The sequence below is a fragment of the Orcinus orca genome, chromosome 1 (assembly GCF_937001465.1).
Source record: "Orcinus orca chromosome 1, mOrcOrc1.1, whole genome shotgun sequence".
Taxonomy (NCBI): Eukaryota; Metazoa; Chordata; class Mammalia; order Artiodactyla; family Delphinidae; genus Orcinus; species Orcinus orca.
The window spans coordinates 167,379,983-167,402,387 of NC_064559.1; the positions used below are offsets into that span (position 1 = coordinate 167,379,983).

A 22,405-nucleotide genomic window follows, 5' to 3' on the forward strand; every position below is an offset into this window, starting at 1 on the left:
GATGGAGGTGACATGGGCTCCCGGACCCCTCTTCAGAGTGATCCTCCCACAGCAGGAAGTGTCCTGGCTGCCTGCTCTCAGTAAAGTCCCTCGGGAATCGCACTCAGCCCAACAAAGCCACCTCACCCGAGGTCTCTCCCGAATTGGGAGCAGTGTTATCCAGTGACTGCTGACAAGTCACTGGTGTTTGTAGAAAGGCTCAGCACCTCGGCTCCATGAGGACAACTCTGTTCCAGGGGGCCCACGGAGCCGGGAACCAGCCAAGGCCTCAGGTGCAAACTCACTGAGCTCAGTCCCTCCTCCACCCGGTGCTGCTATCATCACTCCCCGCACGTGCTGACCCTCAAGGCTCTCCCCAAGCTTTCACCTGCAAATCTCCATCTCCGGGTTTCCTAGGGGAGTCGACCTACAACACCAGCTGCGTGACCTTCAGCAATTCCTTACACTATCTGCACCTCCTCATCTACAGGGCCCAGAATGCTGCCCGGCACACAGTAGGAATTCAACACTTCTCTTGAATATGGAAACATTTACCTTGCAAGGGTTTTGTGAGGACTGAACAAGATGCTGTGTATAAGCTGCCTGGCCCAGAGCAGGACTTGATGCTATCTGAACAGAGGCCAGCTGAACCAGGGATGTACTCAGTCCATTAACCAAGGTACTAGTGAGAAATTTACACTGAATATTCTATTCAGATCTTCTGCAGTCATTGTGGAATGTGTCCAAAATTTAAGTAATGCCATAGAACCTAGCGACCATCACAGAACACCTAATATGAAGCAAACAGTGTAGGTCACATTAGCCTCAAGTTTCAGATGAAGAAACTGAAACTCAGAGAGATGAAGATTCTTATTTAAAGTCACAAGATGGGTCACGGACAAAGCTGGGGTAGGTCAGGCTCCAGGGCCAGCACCTGTGCGGAGGCAGGCTCATGGCAAGGGCCCGCACGCATCTGTGGGTGCCCCCCCCCGATGGCACCCCCACAACAAGCACAGGCTCCAGTGCACCAGAAGGCTCTTTATTGTCAGTGAGACCACCAGCCAGAGGAGCACTGGGCTCCGAGCAGGCCCCAGGCACCACCCAGGCCGCAGGACCCTCAGGGGGAGAGGGGCACAGGGAGCTCCAGGCCTCAGAACGGTCCTTGACTCACACAGCACCGTGCAAATACAGAGCTAAAAACTTCCTGAATGTCTCTGGCTGGAAACCAGTCGGCCCCACAGGTTCCTGGAAAGAACACAGCCCATTAGGATCCTGCTACTAGGTTTAATGGCAGCAATTAAAACAAAGGTAGGTTTCATGCAAATCCTAAGTGCCTGGATAATAACTGTTTCTTTCTCTCACGACCAAGGAGGAGCGCTGGGGAGCTGCTGCCAAGAGATGCCGGGGGCGCTGGACTAGCGAGGAGGATACAAAGCATCCCAGAACCTTTCAGCCAAATCGTCTGTTGACATTGCCCTGATCCCTAATCCTGCTCACCTCAACCACCACAAACAAATGTTCTGTTGACCCTTTTAATTGCCAGGGACAATAATCCCTCACTCCTTCCACACACATTTATCAGGCACCTTCTCTGTATCAGAGCTGTGCCCAGTGCTGGAAACCCAATAATGACTTGAATCTGGCTCCCACCTTCAAGGAGCTTCCAGCCAGGTTTGCAATAGTGATAATACAAGGTGATGGGCCTCATAATTGAAGTAGGAAAAAGATGCTAAGAAAACAGGGGAGAAAATAACTAACACATTGACTTCCATACATGGAAGAGAGCATGTATGAATGAGTCTTAAAGGGCAAGTACAACAGAATGGGCCAGAAAGAAAAAAGGAGACTTCAAAGAGGCCAGTATATGCACTGGTCCGGAGGCACAAATGAAGGTGGGAAGAGCTAGGGTGAAGCTGGAGCCCAGGGTCCGTGATGGTGGAGGTGGGGTGGGTGCGGGAAGAGACAGGTAAGGAGGAGTCACGTGACCACACCAGCACAGGCCTGGCACTAAGCCACTATTTTGGAAGGAAGAGGCTGAAAGAAGAGGACCTGAAGACGTGAAGGGGAGAGGGAGAGCACAACTAAGAGCAGAGGGACGCGGAGGAGGCTGGTGTGGCCGCACAGGTGAGGGACAATGAATGGTGTCCGGGGCGAAAGAGAAGGGACCAGACCAGTAGGCATTTCAAGGGTAGACAATACTGACAGACACTGGAGAACTCATCATTCCACTAACATACAGATAATGTTCAAAGGCTCAACAACTACATTTCAACAAATCTACTGAGGCCCTGTGTGGGACATGGCTCGTCAGCCACAGATCCAGCAGCACCCCACTCTGTTCTGTCTCATCCCCCAGTCCTGTTTTGTCTCTTCAGAGTGCTTATCACTGCCTGATACTACATTATGATTCTATTTAGATACTGCCACTGCCCACTACACAGAACACAGGCCTGCTCTCTGTCAGCTGAGCACTGAAGGTGCAGCAGTGAGCGACAACGCCATGGAGGAATGAAATGAACGCATCATTCATGGACTCAGCCTTTGAGGAAATCAGTGCTCGGTTTAGCAGAGGAGAACACATAAACAGATAACTATAGAACAGCAGCGTGACTGCGCTGTGATTGGGGGGACCCAGGGGCTATGGGAACCCACCCAAGGTACTTAAGCAAGGCTGGGATTGGGATGGTGGGTCTTTATGCTAAACCTGGAATGACAATTAGAGGACAAGCAGATGACAGAGAAATGGGGGAGGTTGGGTGGGGGAGAGGGAGGAGGGAGCAAGAAGGAAGCAGCCTCCTCTGTAAAGGGAACAGCACCTACTGGGATCCTGAGCTACTCAGGCAGCGGCGCGTACTGGACAGCTACAAGGAGCTGGGCGTGGTGGGCACTGGGGAGCACGGGAGGTGAAGTGAAGAGCGGGCTGGGGCCCAGGGTGGAAGGCACTGTTTTAGGTAATGGGCAGGGCTGAAGTATCCCTCCAGGCAGAGGTCCTGAGCATGAAGACCCTAAAGCCGGGGCCCCACTCACAAGCATCCCGTCAACCCCAAGCCAGGCTCACTCTGGGGAGGGTGAGTCCTGGCCCTGGGCCCATCACCAGGCCAGAGGCGGCTGGACTTACCACAACTGCCTTCCTTCTGACCACCGGGAGACACCAAAAATGCTCATAGAGGAGCTGATCCGAGTCTATCCAGACTAGATTCTTGACACCCTCATCAGAGGCCAGATCTGTGGTGTTCAGCTGTAGCACCAGGAACTGGAAGACACGTCCATCAGTGCCCACACTTTGCACGACTACTGGCTGCTCCAAAACCTTAGTGTCGTTCTAAGAGGAAAAGAGGACAAGTAAATCAAATCAGAAATGGTGGGGTGAAAGGAGCAGCACAAACCAGGCAATTTCTAGTTCTGGTCTTTGAAATAAACCCACCCCTCTTTAGTGGTTCCCCCCGCAGGACACTGAAAAGAGAATGCGGAGTTGAGGGCACTGTCCAGGGCCAGGCCTTCTCGCCCGCACCCAGCCTGGCTCTGCCTGGCCTCAGATGCCTCGTGGCCCCGGGGTACCTGCTCTTCAACTTGAGCACATTAAAGTACTAATTCCTGCCACTGAGAGGTGATTGCCAGGCAAGCTGCACAGAAGGATGAGCTGGGAGGTTAATGACGGCGAACCCCTCAAACTCATGGCCGTAACCTGATGGTGACAACAGTGACGTCTATCAAATGTTAACCTGGAGGGTCAATTCATATAATATATATAATCTCATTCAGTTCTCACTCCATTTGACAGTTGAGGAAACAGACTGGGTGAGGCAGTGACTCATCTGAAGTCACAACGATGTGTGGCATCAGCACCTACAATGGCTAGTGCTAGACCAGTCACACTTTCCATCTGCCTTACTCTACTCCTCAGCGCTGGGCATCTGGAATGCCCTAAGCCCACTGGCAGGCACCTCACCTGAGCTTCAGCCCCTCAGTGCAACTCTGAGTATGTGTCAGATTCCTGAGTGTCTACTCCAGCTGTGTCGGCCCCAGGATTCCACCAGTCAACACATTTGCTGATCACCTCTTTCAATTAGTGCCACTTGGTAACAGTAATACTACTAGCAACCATTTACTGAAGGCCTCTCATGTGCCAGGTATCACACCAGTTTTATATAAAGTCACCTCTAATCTCAAAAATCCAGTGGTATATACCCACTTAACAGATGAGGAAACTGAGGTTCAGAGAGGTGGTATAATTTGCTCAAGGTTACCCAGGATCAGACCCCAGGCTATTAAATCACTTGGAATCTTACTGTTCTGGTCTACACCTAGTGTCCCATTGTATCTGATAGTAGCTCCTCTGCCATTCTCAAAAGTATACCAGTCTGGATGACAAATCGTATGTTCACCCTACTGAGCCTGCAGGAATCCAGTTTGGTGACTGCTATCCACTGGACAAAGATTCAATAGGCAGGCCCCATGAAGCAAAGCATCCTTGATTCAAAGATGCTGCCTACATTCATTGCTCCAGGGCTGAATCTGACATTAGGAATAGCTAATGTCAGACCTCAGTGTAGGCCACACTGGGACTGTTGGCCTTAGAAATACCTGTTTTTAGCTGCATGAGAAATAAAAAAAAAAAGTACCTCTAAGTGTTAGCTGAGAATTCTGTATTGACTCTTATCTCCCTCTACAGATCAATAAAACTGCAGGTAGTACATAAATTTCTCAGCAATTTTACCTTTTACACAGAGGCTCTTCCTGTAATTGCTCAACTTCACATCCCCAGGAATAATTTGTACCTGGAGGGGTTGGGGGAGGCCTCCTCTCCTACCCAACTGGGTGGCAATTAGTGACAGCAATGCTACCCATGCTCTGCTGGCACAGAAGCTACAATGAGCCTGCAGGCCTGGAACCTGGCATGTGACTATCTCTGCCTCCCTATCCTTGCCCAGAGTCAGGAGGCAGCATGTCCTCTGAGGCTGGAGAGATCAGGGCTCCAGTGCTTGCTTCCCTACTCATTAGCTGTGGGATCCTGGGCAAGTTACCAAACCTTCCAGAGCCTTCAGAAAGTATGTCAGAGAATGGGAATTAAGATAACCTCCCAAAGACTGGAAAGACACAAGAAGGTCACATAAAGATGTGACAGCTGCTAATCTCTTAGCTGTGTGACCTTGGGGAAGTTATTGCGCCTCCCTGAGCTTCAGTTTCTTCATCTCTAAAATGAAGCTAATAGTATCTGCCACGGGGTGGGGGGTTGCTACAAGGATTAAATAATGGTTCTCAAATTTTAGTGGAGTGGTTTTCAAATCTGAGCTTGTACCAGCATCACCTGGAGGGCTTGTTAAAAGAGACTGCCAGGCCCCACCCCCAGAGCTTCTGATGCAGGATGTCTGGGATGGGTCTGAGAAGCTGCATTTCCAGCAAGTCCCCAGATGATGTTCATGCTGCTAACCCACGACCATATTTTGAGAACCACTGCTGTAAAGAGCCCTAACTAAATGTTTGGCACGTAGCAGATGCTCAACACAGGCAAGGTCCATACTACTCTCTATCCCATTAGGCTAACCACACTGTACCAACCCCACTGAGACCAAGTAAGATGGGAAACAGAACATTCTGAAGTTCATCACTCCTCCAGGAGGGCCTTAGGCTCTAACCAATACCTGGGAGCCCGACAGCAGCCCTCAACATCATCCCTCCCCTCTCGCCCCACAACACACACACAAAAAGCCAGGGATCTGGTGTCCCAGGCCTGCTTGGGGACTCCCATACTGTCATCCCCTTCCTGGAGGCCTTTGCTCCCCCGCCAGGCTTTCCTCCAATCATGGGACAGCACTGTGTGACAACCACTCAGTCTGCATTCTATAACATCTAGGTCCCTGAGACCTCCTCTTAGAATCAAAGGGCTACCATCCAAGTGGTATCTTGGGTCCTCAGAACCTGTCCTGAGTGGGCGGGCAGGGCCATCTCCTGCTTCACGTCCTCCTGCCTGCCTGATGGAGCCTTGTGCTCTGGGCTCCAACAGTACAGAACAGAGGCAGTGTGCTGGAGCAGACAGCTGAAGCCTTAGGAGTTGGGTCTACCTAGTCCCAATCCTTTCTCCACCACTTACTGCTGTGTAATTCTGGACAAGCCTCCCTGGGATTCAGAGGCATAATCTGAAAAATGGAGATCGCAATGAAACTTTGTGGGTTATTGTGATACAAAAAATGAGGCATCTTATGTTAAAGACAAGCACATCGTAGGCCCCCAGCAGATGGCAGCTCATCTCTGTAGGGTGAGTGGAAGTGCCTCTCCCTAAAACTCCTCAGTCAAGCAAAAAAATAAATCCCTCCATGCCCCCTTTCCTTTGAGTAGTGTAAGGCAGGAAACCAACACAATGTAAGGCAGCTCGGTGGTCTTCTCCACATACGTACCCCATAGAGGAGCCGAGCCTGAGCCAGGGCATTGCCAAAGGCAAACAGGATCATCTTGGCCCGCAGCTGATCTGGTTGAAAGCGGTGTGGTCGTAAATTGGCTGACTCCAGCAAATACAAGGTATGGGGATATGGGTAAGGATAACCCTCCCGGAATCCTGCAAGACATGCCATCATGTGGAGGGGTAGAAAAGATTAATCAGCCTGCCCCAAAGCCTCAGGAAAGTCACCCGATCTCAGCTTAGTGCCAGGCACGACAGAGACTCAGTAGAGGTAGATATTATCATTATAGCTCAGGGGCGGGCAAACGTCAACCTGCCGGCCTAATCTGGCCCGTTTTTGAAAATAAAATTTTTACTGGAGCACACCCACACCCACTCATTTACACATGTCTATTACGTAGCTGTGACAGAGACCATACGTGGCTTGCAAAACCTAAAATACCATTTGGTTCTTTACAGAAAATGTTTGCCAACCTGTTCCAGGTGATTCTTGCAGGCTAGCTCTAACTCCACCCCTTTCTCGCTCATTCAAGCACACAGATGACAGTGATATTAGAAGGATAACCTGAAATCTATGGTAATTATTTTTTTAAAAAGCACATCACTTGCAAAATTCAATACTTGATTATTAGTAACAAATGACTTGCCTCATACCTCACAACACTATGCTGAGCATCAAAGTTCAGCACTTGTTCATCTCACCCACAACCCTGCCAGGTCACCACTGCTTCCCCTACATGGCCATGAGCAAACCCTCGGAGGCTGGGGGCTTCTAGAATGACTGACCTGGATTAGCGAAAGTGGGTGAAACAGAGGCAGAAAGAGGCTGGGAAAGTGTGGGCTCTGAAAATCCCAGAGGAGAGCACTACTTAAGAAAAAGAGACATGACTTTCCTGTCTGCCTCAGTTCCTCCGCACGTGTGAGTACCCAACACTCAGCACTCACTCTCTGCCAAGCTCTAACACAGGAACCAGGAACAGAGCCCACGTGGTGCCTGCACTGCCTTTGAGGGGCTCACCAAGTCTAGAGGGGAGACAGACAGGAAAACTGATCACACCCACACAGAGGGACATGTCAAGACACGAGGGAAGCCAGGGGGCTGTGTGAGGACAGACGAAAGGCTCCGGACCAGACTGCGAGGTTGCAGAGCATTTCTGGGAAGAAGTGAGTCCTAAGATGAATTGTGACAGATGAGTAGTCATTAAACGAAGACAAAAAGAGGTGAATGGTCAAAAGTGCAGGCAGAGGGAAAAGGAAGTGCCAAAGAATGGTGGTGAGAAAAGCCACAGTTGGAATACAGGGGGCTTGTGGGGGAGGAGACAAAGATGAGGCTGGAGAGAGGCACAGAGGTCAGATGTGAAGGCCTTCATGTGATAAGCTAAGGAGTTCGAACTTTATCCAACAGGCAATGGGGAGGTGGGCATGGAGAGCAACGGAATTAAATCTGTGTTCTATAAAGACTACTCTGGGGTTTCCCTGGTGGCACAGTGGTTGAGAATCCGCCTGCCAATGCAGGGGAGACACGGGTTCGATCCCTGGTCCGGGAAGATCCCACATGCCACGGAGCAACTAAGCCCGTGAGCCACAACTACTGAGCCTGCGCTCTAGAGCCTGCAAGCCACAACTACTGAGCCTGTGTGCCACAACTACTGAAGCCCACACGCCCTAGTGCCCGTGCTCTGCAACAAGAGAAGCCACTGCAACGAAGAGTAGCCCCCACTCTCCACAACTAGAGAAAGCCCGCGTGCAGCAACGAAGACTCAATGCAGCCAAAAATAAATAAATTTATAAAACAAACAAACAAAAGGCTACTCTGGAACTGTGAACTAGAGGGACCAGAGAGGAAAACAGCCTGGGTCAGACTAACCTGTCGAGAGGTTGTGGTAATAGGCTGGATGAGGGACAGTAGGGACTGACTGAGGTGTAGCTGTGGAAATGGAGAGAGGTTAAGGAGAAAGGTGCTACCTTAATGACTGAGTGGATGGCAGGAACTGCAGGCCTGCGCAGCCTGACTCCCTAGTTTCTGTCTTGGCTCACTGGGGAGGTGGTGGTGCTTTGTTTGACGGAGGTGGGATGAAGAGCCCCATTCAAGGACTGTGGGGCTTCCTCCATCCTAGCAGGAGGTTGGCAGAGTTTACGGGTACACAGAGAGGGCGTGCCTTTCAAGGGAACTATGAATAAAGGAAACACCTGATGCCTGGTCAAAAGCCCCTCAAGCTACCCATTACAACTGATGTAACAGAATTACTTCTCAGGGGTCAAAAGTAAAGTCAGCCTTTGAGCCAATCCAAACCTCCCTGAGTCTCAGTTTCCTTGCCTATAAAATGGGGTTTACTGGTACCTATCTCACAGGGCTGCTACATGGCTCTTAGGAGAAAATGCACATGAGGTGCCTAGCAGATACTAAGTACTCAGTGTTTCCTTTCTCTTTGGAGAAAGCTTGTCCCTCATCTGCACACTGCCTAAAGTCAAAGGCTTTGATACTTACCTGTGTCATCGTTCACATCATAAACATTGCATTCCTGAAGACCCACAGTGGGAGATATGGGATAGAAGGTCTCAAGAACATGATTCTTAGTAGCTTCTACTTCCTCTTGGGAGGCTATGGGGGGCAGAGGATCCTTGGCATTCAGTTGGGCTCCACTGGAACCATGGACCTGAATAAGAGTAGACTCTAAAGGGGGAGAAAAACGATTAGTCTAACCTGGTCTAAAGCCTTAGCTAGGCAAAGTCTAAAGCTTTCATCCTGCCATGCTCCTCAAGTCTTTCACAGCTTTACTATCTGATCTGCCTCATCACAGAAAACAGAACTTTGGAAATTCATCCTTGCGCTTATCATGTAAGCAGGTGAGCCTCCTTCACTTGATGTCTGGGTGCCATCCTCTGCCTCTGCCTCTGCTGGGCCTTGGAGTAGACAAGGAAACATCAGATCCAAAGGACTGAGTGGCCTGGCTGAAGTCACAGAACAAGCATGTAACAGGACTGGAGTTGAAATGAAGGTCACATCATTCCTAATCTAGTGATCTTCATTCTAAAGAATAGAAGGGGACATGAGAACAAGATGGTGGAGGAGAAGGACCTGAGCTCACCTCCTCTCACAAAAACACCAAAACAACTAACTGTTGGGCTTCCCTGGGGGCGCAGTGGTTGAGAGTCCGCCTGCCGGTGCAGGGGACACGGGTTCGTGCCCCGGTCCGGGAGGATCCCACATGCCGCGGGGCGGCTGGGCCCGTGAGCCATGGCCACTGAGCCTGCGCGTCCGGAGCCTGTGCTCCACAACGAGAGAGGCCGCAACAGTGAGAGGCCCGCGTACCACACACACACACACACAAAACAAACAACTAACTGCTGAACAACCATCGACAAAAAAGGACTGGAACCTACCAAAAAAGATATTCTACTTCTAAAGACAAAGAAGAAGCCACAACAAGATGGTTGGAGGGGTGCATTCGAAATACAATTAAATCCCACATCCACTGAGTGGGCAACTCACAGACTGGAAAATAATTACATCACAGAGGTTCTCCCACAGGAGTGAGAGTTCTGAGCCCCACAAAAGGCTCTTCAGTCTGGGGGTCTGGCATCAGGAGGAGGAATCCCCAGAGCATTTGGCTTTGAAGGGCAGTGGGGCTTGATTGCAGGAACTCGACAGGACTGGGAGAAAAAGAAATGCCACTCTTGGAAGGCGGACACAGGGTCTTGTGTGCACCAGGACCCAGGGGAAAAAGCACTGACCTCATAGGAGCCTGGGCCAGACCTACCTGCTGATCTTGGAGGGTCTCCTGGGGAAGTGCGGGGGGGGCGGGGGGCAGCTGTGGCTCACAGCGGGGTCAAGGACACTGGTGGCAGAGGTACTGGAGAGTACTCGTTGGCGTGAACTGTCCTGGAGGCCACCATTTTGATGCCAAGACCTGACCCCACCCAACAGCCCACAGGCTCCAGGACAGGGATGGCTCCAGTCAAACAACCAACAGGGCGGGAACACAGCCCCGCCCATCAGCACACAGGCTGCTTAAAGTCTTCCTCAGCCCACAGCCCCCTCTAAACACACCCTTGACACAGCCCTGCCCGCCAGAGGGACAAGACCCAGCGACACCCACCAGTGGGCGAGCACCAGTCCCTCCCACGAGGAAGCCTGCACAAGCCGACATGTAAGAATGGATACTATAAAACTCTTAGAGGAAAACATAGGTAGAACACTCTGACATAAATTGCAGCAATATCTTTTTTGATCCACCTCCTAGAGTAATGAAAATAAAAACAAAACAAACAAATTGGAAACTAATCGAACTTAAAAGCTTTTGCACAGTAAAGGAAACCATAAACAAAGCAAAAAGACAACACACAGAATGGGAAAAAGTATTTGCAAACGATGCGACTGGCAAGGGATTAATCTCCAAAATATACAAACAGCTCATGCAGCTCAATATCGAAAAAAAAACCCAATCAAAAATGGGAAGATCTAAATAGACATTTCTCCAAAGAAGACATACAGATGGCCAAAAAGCACATGAAAAGATACTCAACATCACTAATTATTAGAGAAATGCAAATCAAAACTATTAAGAGGTATCACCTCACGCCAGTCAGAATGGCCATCATCAAAGTCTACAAACAGGGACTTCACACAGTGGTTGCAGAGTGGTGGCACAGTGGTTGAGAGTCTGCCCACCAATGCAGGGGACACGGGTTTGAACCCTGGTCTGGGAGGACCCCACATGCCACGGAGCAACTGAACCCATGCGCCACAGCTGCTGAGCCTGCGCTCTGCAGCCCACGAGCCACAGCTACTGAGCCCGTGTGTCACAAATGCTCAGGCTCACACTCCTGGAGGCCGTGCTCGGCAACAGGAGAGGCCACTGCAATGAGAGGCCCGTGCACCGTAGTGAAGAGTAGCCCCCGCTTGCCACAACTAGAGGGAGCCCGCGCACAGCAGTGAGGGCCCAATGCAGCCAAAAATAAATAATAAATACAATAAGTAAATTAAAAAAAGTCTACAAACAATAAATGCTGGAGAGGGTGTGGAGAAAACGGAATCCTCCTACACTGTTTATGGGAATGTAACTTGGTACAGCCACTATGGAGAAGAGTATGGAGGTTCCTTAAAAAACTAAAAATAGAGCTACTACCATATGATCCAGCAATCCCACTCCTGGGTATATATCCAGAGAAAATCATACTTCGAAAAGATACACGCACCCCAGTGTTCACTGCAGCACTATTTACAACAGCCAAGACATGGAAGCAACCTAAATATCCATCAACAGAGGAATGGATAAAAAAGATACATATATACAATGGAATAATGGTACATATATACAATGGAATATTACTCAGCCATAAAAAAGAATGAAATAATGCCATTTGCGCAAGATGGATGGGCCTAGAGATTATCATACTAAGTGAAGTAAGTCAGAGAAAGACAAGTATCATATGATATCACTTATATGTGGAATCTAAAAAAATGACACAAATGAACTTATTTACAAAACAGAAACAGACTCACAGACTTAGAAACAAACTAATGGTTACCAAAGGGGAAAGGTGGGGGGTAGGGATAAATTAGGTGGTTGGAATTAACATATACACACTACTATATATAAAACAGATAATCAGGGGCTTCCCTGGTGGTGCAGTGGTTGAGAATCTGCCTGCCAGTGCAGGGGACACAGGTTTGAGCCCTGGTCCGGGAAGATCCCACATGCCGCGGAGCAACTAAGCCCGTGTGCCACAACTACTGAGCCTGTGCGTCTGGAGCCTGTGCTCCACAACAAGAGAGGCTGCAACAGTGAGAGGCCTGCGCACCACGATGAAGAGTGGCCCCCGGTCGCCGCAACTAGAGAAAGTCCTCGCACAGAAACGAAGACCTAACACAGCCAAAAATAAATAAATAAATAAATAAAAAAGACCTCACCTCAATCATCACCTCCTCTAGGAAGCCTCCCTCAATTCTTTCCATAAAAGAAAAAAAGAAAAACAGATAATCAACAAGGACCTACTGCAATAACGTATATGGGAAAAGAATCTGAATAGATATATGTGTAACTAAATCACTTTGATACACACCTGAAACTAACACACTGCTGTAAGTCAGCTATACTGCAATATAAAATTAAAAATTTTTAAAAAAAGGATTAGTTAAGAATAGTTTTTATCCTAAAAGAAAAAAAACATTTGTTAAGGTGTTAATCCCGGGTTTCTTGAGAGAGGGACTGACCAATGCGCTCTTCTTCCTGTGTTCTCCTTCCAGTGAGCCTTGAGGCCTGGGGATCTCTGTGGGCTCAGAGGCTGTGGGTTCAGACCCTCCCAGGCACCTGCATTAAGCTGGGGACGCAGAAATGAGTGAGAGTAACTCTCTGCTTTCACGGAGCTGGCTAGGGAGTACAACAAGAGTATGAACCACACTCAGAGAGAGCAGAGGTGGGGACAACGGACCTCTTCTGGGATACCTGAGAAGCTTCCTGAGGGAAGTAATGCCTTTAAACTTGCTTTTGAAAGATGGATAAGAGCGGAGCTTCTCAACATTGGCACTCTTCACATTCTGGATGAGGTAATTCTTTGGTGAGGGAGGCTGTCCTATGCACTGTAGGTATTTGGCAGCATCCCTGGCCTCTACTCACTAGATGCCAATAGAACTTCCACTACCAGCCCCAGGTCTGGTTCAAGTTATGACAAACAAAAATGTCTCCAGACAATACCAAGAGGGTAAACCACCCTTGGTTGAAAACTGCTGTGTCAGAGTTTGCCAGGCAAAGAAAAGTGAGGAAACTGTTCTACTGAAGGAGGAGTAACATGTTCCAAAGCACAGAGCATGCTGCTCCATGGCAGCGCTTAGGGAAATAAATCCAGATAACTGGAGTATGATATGGTAGGAAGGAGGGATGGAGAGAGAGAAGTACTGAAACTACAGGCTAAGGAGAAAGGCTACCAAATCCAGGAAGAGGGCCAGATTGCCCTCAACAGCTCAGAGTAAAAAAAAAAATAGAGCCAGTCAGAAAGCCTCACTTAAGTCAGATTAGCATATTTGCCACAGGGACACATAGGTATATGAGGAAATGAACTGACATCTGACTGAGCAGCAAGACTGCACGCTGTGAATGTGTCCAGATGCCCTTCACAGAGGTCCCCACAGGAGGCCAAATGCCGTCTGGAAAGACTCCCGGAGAATGGCCTCCTAGGGATTCTCCATGGGGTCAAACCTTCCTCGTGGTGCTTGGGTTTTGAGAAATACAAATCAAATACTACAAAGCGCAATGTGATGGTAACTGACCAAGGCTGATGATCCTATCTGTCTAAAAACTGGTTCGGCCATAGCAAAGATCAATAAAACTATAAGTTGGTTCTTTGAGAAGATAAACAAAATTGATAACCCTTTAGCCAGACTCATCAAGAAAAAAAGGGAGAGGACTAAAATCAATAAAATTAGAAATGAAAAAGGACAGATCACAACTGACACTGCAGAGATACAAAAGATCATAAGAGACTGCTACAAGCAACTATATGCCAGTAAAATGGACAACCTGGAAGAAATGGACAAATCCTTGGAAAAGTACAACCTTCCAAGGTTGAACCAGGAAGCATTAGAAAATATAAACAGACCAATCACAGGTAATGAAATTGGAACTGTAATTAAAAATCTTCCAACAAACAAAAGTCTATGACCAGATGGCTTCACAGGTGAATTCTATCAAACATTTAGAGAAGAGTTAACATCTATCCTTCTCAAACTCTTCCAAAAAATTGCAGAGAGGAACACTCCCAAATTCATTCTACGAAGCCACCATCACCCTGATACCAAAACCAGACAAAGATATCACAAAAAAAGAAAATTATAGACCAATATCACTGATGAACATAGACTCAAAAACCCTCAACAAAATACTAGAAAACAGAATCCAACAACACATTAAAAGAATCATACACCATGATCAAGTGGGGTTTATCCCAGGGATGCAAGGATTCTTCAATATACGCAAATCAATCAATGTGATACACCATATTAACAAATTAAAGAATAAAAACCATATGATCATCTCAGTAGATGCAGAAAAAGCTTTTGACAAAATTCAACACCCATTTATGATAAAAACTCTCCAGAAAGTGGGCACAGAGGGAACCTACCTCAACATAATAAGAGCCATATACGGCAAACGCACAGCAAACATCATTCTCAGTGGTAAAAAACTGAAAGCATTTCCTCTAAAATCAGGAACAAGATAAGGATGTCCACTCTAGCCACTATTATTCAACACAGTATTGGAAGTCCTAGCCACAGCAATCAGAGAAGAAAAAGAAATAAGAGGAACACAAATTGGTAAAGAAGTAAAACTGTCACTGTTTGCCGATGACATGATGCTACACATAGAAAATCCTAAAGATGCCACCAGAAAACTACTAGAACTAATCAATGAATTTGGTAAGGTTGCAGGATACAAAATTAATGCACAGAAATCTCTTGCATTCCTATACACTAACAATGAAAGATCAGAAAGAGAAATTAAGGAAACAATCCTATTTACCATCACAACAAAAAGAATAAAACACCTAGGAATAAAACCTACCTAAGGAGGCAAAAGACCTGTATTCAGAAAACTGTAAAACACTGATGAAAGAAATCAAAGATAACATAAACAGATGGAGAGATAAACCATGCTCCTGGATTGGAAGAATCAATATTGTGAAAATGACTGTACTACCCAAAGCAATCTACAGGTTCAATGCAATCCCTATCAAATTATGAATGGCATTTTTCACAGAACTAGAACAAGAAATTTTACAATCTGTATGGAAACACAAAAGACCCCAAATAGCCAAAGCAATCTTAAGAAAGAAAAACAGAGCTGGAGGAATCAGGCTCCCTGACTTCAGACTATACTACAAAGCTACAGTAATCAAGACAGTAGGGTACTGGCACAAAAACAGAAATATAGCTCAACGGAACAGGATAGAAAGCCGAGATAAACCCACGCACATATGGTCACCTTATCTTTGACAAAGGAGGCAAGAATAGACAGCCTCTTCAATAAGTGGTGCTGGGAAAAATGGATGGATACATGTAAAAGAATGAAATTAGAACACACCCTAACACCATAAACAAAAATAAACTCAAAATGGATTAAAAACCTACATGTAAGGCCAAACACTATAAATCTCTTAGAAGAAAACATAGGCAGAACACTCCATGACATAAATCACAGCAAAATCCTTTTTGACCCACCTCCTAGAGCAAGGGAAATAAAAACAAAAATAAACAAATGGGACCTAATGAAACTTAAAAGCTTTTGCACAGCAAAGGAAGCCATACACAAGACAAAAAGGCAGCCCTCAGAATGGGAGAAAATATTTGCAAATGAAGCAACTGACAAATGATTAATCTCCAAAATATACAAGCAGCTCATGCAACTCAATATCACAAAAACAAACAACCTAATCCAAAAATAGGTGGCAGACCTAAATAGACATTTCTCCAGAGGAGACATACAGATGGCCAACAAATACAAGAAAAGATGCTCAACATCACTAATCATTAGAGAAATGCAAATCAAAACCACAATGAGGTATCACCTCACACCGGTCAGAACAGCCATCATCAAAAAATCTAGAAACAATAAATGCTGAAGAGGGTGTGGAGAAAAGGGAACCCTCACACACTGTTGGTGAGAATGTAAATTGATACAGCCACTATGGAGAACAGTATGGAGGTTCCTTAGAAAACTAAAAATAGAACTACCATATGACCCAGCAATCCCACTACTGGGCATATACCCTGAGAAAACCATAATTTAAAAAGATACAGGTACCACAATGTTCACTGCAGCACTATTTACAATAGCCAGGACATGGAAGCAACCTAAATGTGTATCAACAGGTGAATGGATAAAGAAGATGTGGCACATATATACAATGGAATATTACTCAGCCATAAAAAGGAATGAAATTGAGTTATTTGTAGTGAGGTGGATGGACCTAGAATCTGTCATACAGTGAAGTAAGTCAGAAAGAGAAAAACAAATACAGCATGCTAACGCATATATATGGAATTTAAAAAAGCAGTACTGATGAGCCTAGTGGCAGGGCAGGAATAAAGACACAGACATAAAAGAAGGGACTTTGAGGGCACGGGTGGGGGGTAAGGGGAAGCTGGGATGAAGTGAGAGAGTATACACTACCAAATGTAAAATGGATGGCTAGTGGGAAGCTGCTGCATAGCACAAGGAGATCAACTTGATGCTTTGTAACGACCTAGAGGGACGGGATAGGGAGGGTGGGAGGGAGGCTCAAGAGGGAGGGGATATGGGGATGTATGTATACATATAGCTGATTCACTTTGTTGTACAGCATAAACTAACACAACATTGTAAAGCATTTATACTCCAATAAAGATGTGGGAAAAAAAAACTGGTTTGGCCAACAGCACTGTCATTTAATTAGCATGTGTCCTCCCTTACTGGGTATGCAAACATCATACCCACACCTCAAGAACAATTTTCTCAAGTATTTCCTGTTTCCTCACACATAATGTGAAAGGAAGATAAATGTGCCTGGACCTCTCCTAACCTTGGGTTTTAGGTTCTCCCCACAGACCACGCTACTGTGGTTTCCAATTCAATTCCCTCCACATCCCTCCTCCAGCAACAGCTCCAAATGGGGCAGTTTAATTAGAGGTAATACTTGATAATGGGCCAACAAGTACTCCTCTATTAATGAGGTTCACTAACTTCCTTAGTGGTGCCATTACCTCTACAAAGCTGACTCCTTGCCAGGAAGTCCATACTCAAAGGGCAAGTTGGAGAAACCTGACCAAGCAGATGTCCTGAAAACCCCAAATTACTCCACAGCTGGTTTCTCTGCTCCAGGATTCACCAGAGACAGAACTTGTGATCTCAGAACATCCCTGTCTAAAACATCTGAGGTTTGGTATTAATTCACCCGTCCCTTCAGTCAGCACCTTTTGTGTGGCATGAACTGTTAGACACTGTGGACAAAAATGAATATGACACAGTCTCTATCATCAGAAGTTCAGTTTAGTGGGGCAGACAGATGTTAAATAATCACAATATAGTAATAATGTGTGTTATGATAAAAGTAGGCATATGGACACAAGGAGCACAGAACTAACCTGTGGATTCACATGGGAAGGGGGCTTGAGCTGAGTCATGCAGACACATAGAATTTAGTCAAATGAGGAAACAAGAAAAGAGCATTCCAGACAGAACGTACAGCACATGCAAAGGCAAAGCTTGATGCCAAAAAGCTGCAAGTGGCTAAGTGTAAACTGGGAATGGAGGTGGGAGCAGGAGAGCAGGAGATAAGACTAGAAAGACCAGGTGGTGGCCAAATCACAGAAAGCCTTGGATACCACGATAAATGGTCAAGCTATTGCGAGACAATGAAGGATTTGAAACAGGGAAGGGGACATAAGACAACCTGCACTTTAGAAAGATCATTCTAGCAGCTATGTGGAAAATGGATTTGGAAAATGAGAAAAGCATGAATGGAGTAAGAAGGCCCTTGCAGTAGAATATGAGCTTTGGAGTGCAGACTATATGTTTTATTACTTCCTTATCTTCAACATTTAGGCACTGAGAGGCACTCAACAGATATGGTTTGAATTAAGTCTTGAAAAGAAATGATTAAAAAAGAAAAAGGCTGGGGCTTCCCTGGTGGCACAGTGGTTGAGAGTCCGCCTGCCGATGCAGGGGACACGGGTTCGTGCCCCGGTCCGGGAAGATCCCACATGCCGTGGAGCGGCTAGGCCCGTGAGCCATGGCCGCTGAGCCTGCGCGTCCGGAGCCTGTGCTCCGCAACGGGAGAGGCCACAGCAGTGAGAGGCCCGCGTACCGCAAAAAAAAAAAAAAAAAAGAAAAAGGCTGGGTTATGGCTAATGAAATGACACTGGGGATGTCATTTCAATGTCTGAGCCACAAAACTGGACCATGAAGGATGGGAGTGAGAATAGGTATGGCAGCAGGGAAGGGAATATAAGCTGGTGATGGGGCTAAGAGCAGAAAGACAATGAACAGACAAAGGCTTTCTGCTATACAGGAGGACCAACCTCGATTCCAGGTGGTGGATAACGTGTTGTTTTGGGCACAGATCCGTCTGGCCAGAGAAGGATGCTTGAGAATCTGGGATTTACACAGCTGTATCAGACTGTCCACAATGACTGGGCTTGGAGAAAAGAAGAGACATTTGGAGATGTAAAGCAACAGGCTGACTCCAAGATCCATCAGTTGGAAACCTTACTGACTTGGGGGAGACTTACCAGTACGTCTCTCTCTTGGGGATGTCTTCAGTAGAGTGCCAGAGACGAGCGTGAAAGATCACATTCAGAACACATTCATCTTGATTCTCTATGTGGTTCCTTGGATCGTCAGCAAGGCTAAGCACTTTCTCAGGAAGGCCTTCTATTAACTTGGTCTTGGTAAGCCACAGAGCCTGCTTTACACCTTTAGAGTCATCAGTCACAAAAAACCAAAACCAAAAAAAAAAAAGTCATTCAGGAAGAGATGCTTATCCCTGCCGGGTAGCATTTTGGGGAAAAAGCAGCCTTGAGAGATGGGATTTGTTCCGACATCTGAGGGGTCAGAACTAAAATAAAAAGCAGAAGCTATGAGAGCCAGATTTCAACTCAGCTTCAGGAATGACCATCTAAAGAAGTTAACAGTTGACTGAGGCAGTGAGTACTTGCCTCAGGAGGAATTCAAACAGCCACTAAGATGGCTGAGATCATGAGGCTGAATCTTGCAGGCAAGGATTTGTTTGTTACCTGCAGAATTCAGACCCCAGGTTACAGGACTACATCAATAGATGCCAACCTCTCAAAACCTAGATCCTTTCTATTAACTGACACCCTAGTCCCTGACTGGAAAAGCTCATGTCTGCCAAATATACGTCATTTAAGAGATATGGGCCCAGGATTAAGTGCATACTGCTCTATCAAGGGAAAGAGCTTTTGGAAATAATGGAAATAACTTCTGGATCATGAATAGCCTGAGGAGCCCTGAGTTTGGGAGCACTAGATAATCTTTCGCATCTGACTCTGAGATTCTGTAACAAGCTATTTTATAAGCAGATTTTTGTATGAAGCCCTATGAAATGTACTGCTGTATTTGTCAAAAGAATCATACTGAGGATGTTGCTCAATTTATTATGCAGGGTCCTCCCTGAGACCTTCTGAACTTCTCCCTGGCCTCTGACAGGAAGGTTGGGCTTTTCCTGGGTAGAGTACTGTTTTGTCTTTTGGACACGGTGAATTGCATAACTCACAATGTTTCTCTATACCAGGGGTCAAACTTTTTCTTAAAGGGCCAGACAGTAAATATTTTCAGCTTCTGGGCCAGTGTCTCTATCACAACTACTCAGCTCTGCCACTGTAGCACGAAAGCAGCCATAGGTAATAAGTAAACAGGTGTGCATGGTTTCACTATAATAAGCTATTTATAGAAACAGGCAACTAGCCTAGTCAGCAGACCCCATCTCTGTACCATTTGTTGACTGCTAGCAAGCTGAGAGTCAACTTTGGGGCTCCCCTGGACAAGTACAACCTCACAGAATGGATTTTTTGTATTCACTGTTTCATTTTTCCTTTGTGCTGATCCCCTCACCTATTTTTACTTTAATCTGGCTGTGCTACAAAATTTCTGTAAGATGCCCAAAGTACTTTTCAGGAAAAGAAGGAGTATAAATAAACTAAAAGATCTGATTCAGAGTGCTTAGTCTCTAAAAACTAATTTAACCCCCTTACTCTCAGTGGGATGGGCTGTGGTACAGGCTACTCATCCCAGTTGAAAAAACATCACTCGACGCAGAGATATATCTTCATTTGAAAAACTATGTCTGGGATTAAAGCAAACTTAGCACACTTTGAGGGAAACACCCTCAGACAATTTCTTCTGTGGTGATAAATGAAAGGTAATGAGACTTTTCACTTTAAGGCTCATAAGACATCAGAAACACAAATATTTAGAAATGTTAACTTCTGGATTTTGTGGTGCAGCAGAAAGAACCCTGGACTGGGGGTCGGGTAACCTGACTTTTAGTCCCAACACTGCCATTGTTCCTTAAACTTGAAAATGGATAAAATACTAAGAATTTATGGTTCACTAGTATATGAATAATATGTAAGAGCTGCCATTTACTGAACATTACCATCTACTCTGTGCCAGGAGCTTTAACTACAAGTTGGATGGGATTTTATGGAATGGAAGATGAAACTCAGGAGACTAAGGAATTTGTTTCAAGTCCCAAACCTTGTAAGCGATGGGGCTGGGAGGAGAACCTGAGTCTGTCTATGTTAAAGCCCATGATCTCTCCATTACCCCAATCTGCTTCTCTAGCCCTGTATCTTGCAGTTTTATTACAGACTTTACAGAACCTCTCTACATATGGTGAAAGCATAGGGTATGTTTTCAGCCTAGTCAAACAAGTTAACCTTAACTTCTAAGACACAGCTAATGCATTTCATCCACATGGTAATGTTACCAGGGTCACTCAAGGGTGCCAAGTCTTGTGAGGTCCTTCACAGCACCCTGTGAGGATACTGTAAGTATTTAAAGGCCAAAAAAACAGCTTTCAGGAGTGGGTTTGAGCAGCTTAAGACGCTAGCCAGTTGACAAGTTTTTTTCAAACCTAGGATTTATTATCTGGCTTAGTCCCCAAATCCTGCCAGGTCTCTCTTTCCTAATTACTTACTGGAAAATTCTGCTCCCACTTACCTGGACCATTTTGTGTTTTCAGGACCTGTCCTAACCCCACTCTGATTTAGGGACTAAGGAAGAATGAGGAGGAAAAAATGGGTAAGAGGACTCTCAATAAACAACCCCCTCCAGGGACTCTGGAACATAATTTCCGGTACTGCCCCAGACATACAGATGGTTTTGGCTAAAGTCATTTTGACCTGTTCTTAGTGAGAGTGAAAGGGAGCAGAAGTGGACTAGATGGATTTTAGGCCCAGATCCTTTCCCTGAAAACATCTCAGCTCTGACCGTTGACAAAAGACATCGACCTGGGAAACCAGAGGTGTAGCCCTGGCTTCACTAGTAACGCACAGTGCACCTGTGAGCAGATCACTGGCAAATCACTTCCCCTCTGTCACAATTACCAATCCTAATTACCAATTAACTTGATTGACTAGCCTGAAATGAGGCGATAGACCTGCAGATTAAGTACCGTTTCTGTTGTCTCTTTGCACTATAATCCCCCTCCAACTAGTTCTCAAACATAGTTACATCTCCAGGGTGCAAGAGCTGGGTCAATGTGAACCACCTAGTCAAAACCACTCATTTCACAGGAAATGGAGGCTCAGGAAGCGTCAGTCACTTGCCCAAAATCACACAGAGGGTGAGGGGCAGGGCTAGGCCTAGAAACCAGATGTTTTCACTTGGTCACTAAAACTCTAATACTCCCTCACACATACTGCTCTTTACGTCTCACTTAATCCTAACAATTCGCAGACGATGAGAATCGATATCGGGCCACTTTGCAGACGGAGAAACCGAGACCCACTGAGTTTCAACGTCTTGCCCAAGGCCAGAGAAGGTCGGGGTCAGTGCTGGGTAGAGGACCAAGGTCCCCTCCCGCCCGTCCTGGGGCCTCACCCTCGAGGAGGCGGCAACGCTGGTGGAAGACGTAGCAGGCCTGGTCTTTGTACAGCGGGTGCTCGTGAAGCGGGGGCAAGCGGCGGAACTTCGGGGGCGTCCAGCCAGGGTCCCAGGGCGGGAAGACTGGCCGCGCCAGACCGGGCATAAAGTGCATCTTCCCCGCGTAGGTGATGGGCTCCAGTCCAGGAATCTCGTACACCCTGTCCGGGGGAGGAGGCTCGGGCTTCCGCGTGGAGCGCACGCCCCACTCGTACGCCCCGCGTCTTGGGGCCCCGCAGCTCCCAAGACCGAGCCGCCCGGGGCAAGCAAGGGCCAGCCTTGCTGACCTCGACGCCAACGCCATACCGATCCGATATCTTCAAGACCTCCACCCGGACGCCGCCATCTTCCCGCGCTCAAGGCCTGCTGGGAACGAAAGGAGCCGAAC

At 46.8% G+C, this 22,405-nt stretch overlaps 1 protein-coding gene across 2 annotated transcripts; it reads right to left on the reverse strand.

Annotated features, from left to right (window-relative positions):
* Window positions 1–1,002: 1,002 nt before the first annotated feature.
* MRPL37 (mitochondrial ribosomal protein L37) lies at window positions 1,003–22,401 on the reverse strand. Of its 2 annotated transcripts, XM_004273819.4 has the most exons (7): window positions 21,976–22,400; window positions 18,642–18,825; window positions 18,432–18,547; window positions 8,865–9,050; window positions 6,375–6,532; window positions 3,098–3,301; window positions 1,003–1,224 (listed from the first exon to the last, which is right to left on the reverse strand). In XM_004273819.4, the coding sequence occupies exons 1-7, from the start codon at window positions 22,319–22,321 to the stop codon at window positions 1,147–1,149; spliced, it is 1,272 nt and encodes a 423-aa protein (XP_004273867.2). In that variant the 5' UTR covers window positions 22,322–22,400; the 3' UTR covers window positions 1,003–1,146. The 2 variants fall into 2 exon arrangements, with proteins under 2 accessions (XP_004273867.2, XP_033291323.2); XM_033435432.2 differs by lacking the exon at window positions 8,865–9,050 and having other exon boundaries at window positions 21,976–22,401.
* Window positions 22,402–22,405: the final 4 nt, after the last annotated feature.

Excerpts from the sequence above, each read along its gene's own strand:
- MRPL37 (XM_004273819.4), bottom strand. The coding sequence starts at position 22,321 with ATGGCGTTGGCGTCGAGGTCAGCAAGGCTGGCCCTTGCTTGCCCCGGG. Across the intron at positions 18,826-21,975 it reads GCGTTGCCGCCTCCTCGAGG|GTGTAAAGCAGGCTCTGTGG; the intron begins GTGAGGCCCCAG and ends ATGACTCTAAAG. Across the intron at positions 9,051-18,431 it reads ATCCACCACCTGGAATCGAG|AGTCTACTCTTATTCAGGTC; the intron begins GTTGGTCCTCCT and ends CTCCCCCTTTAG.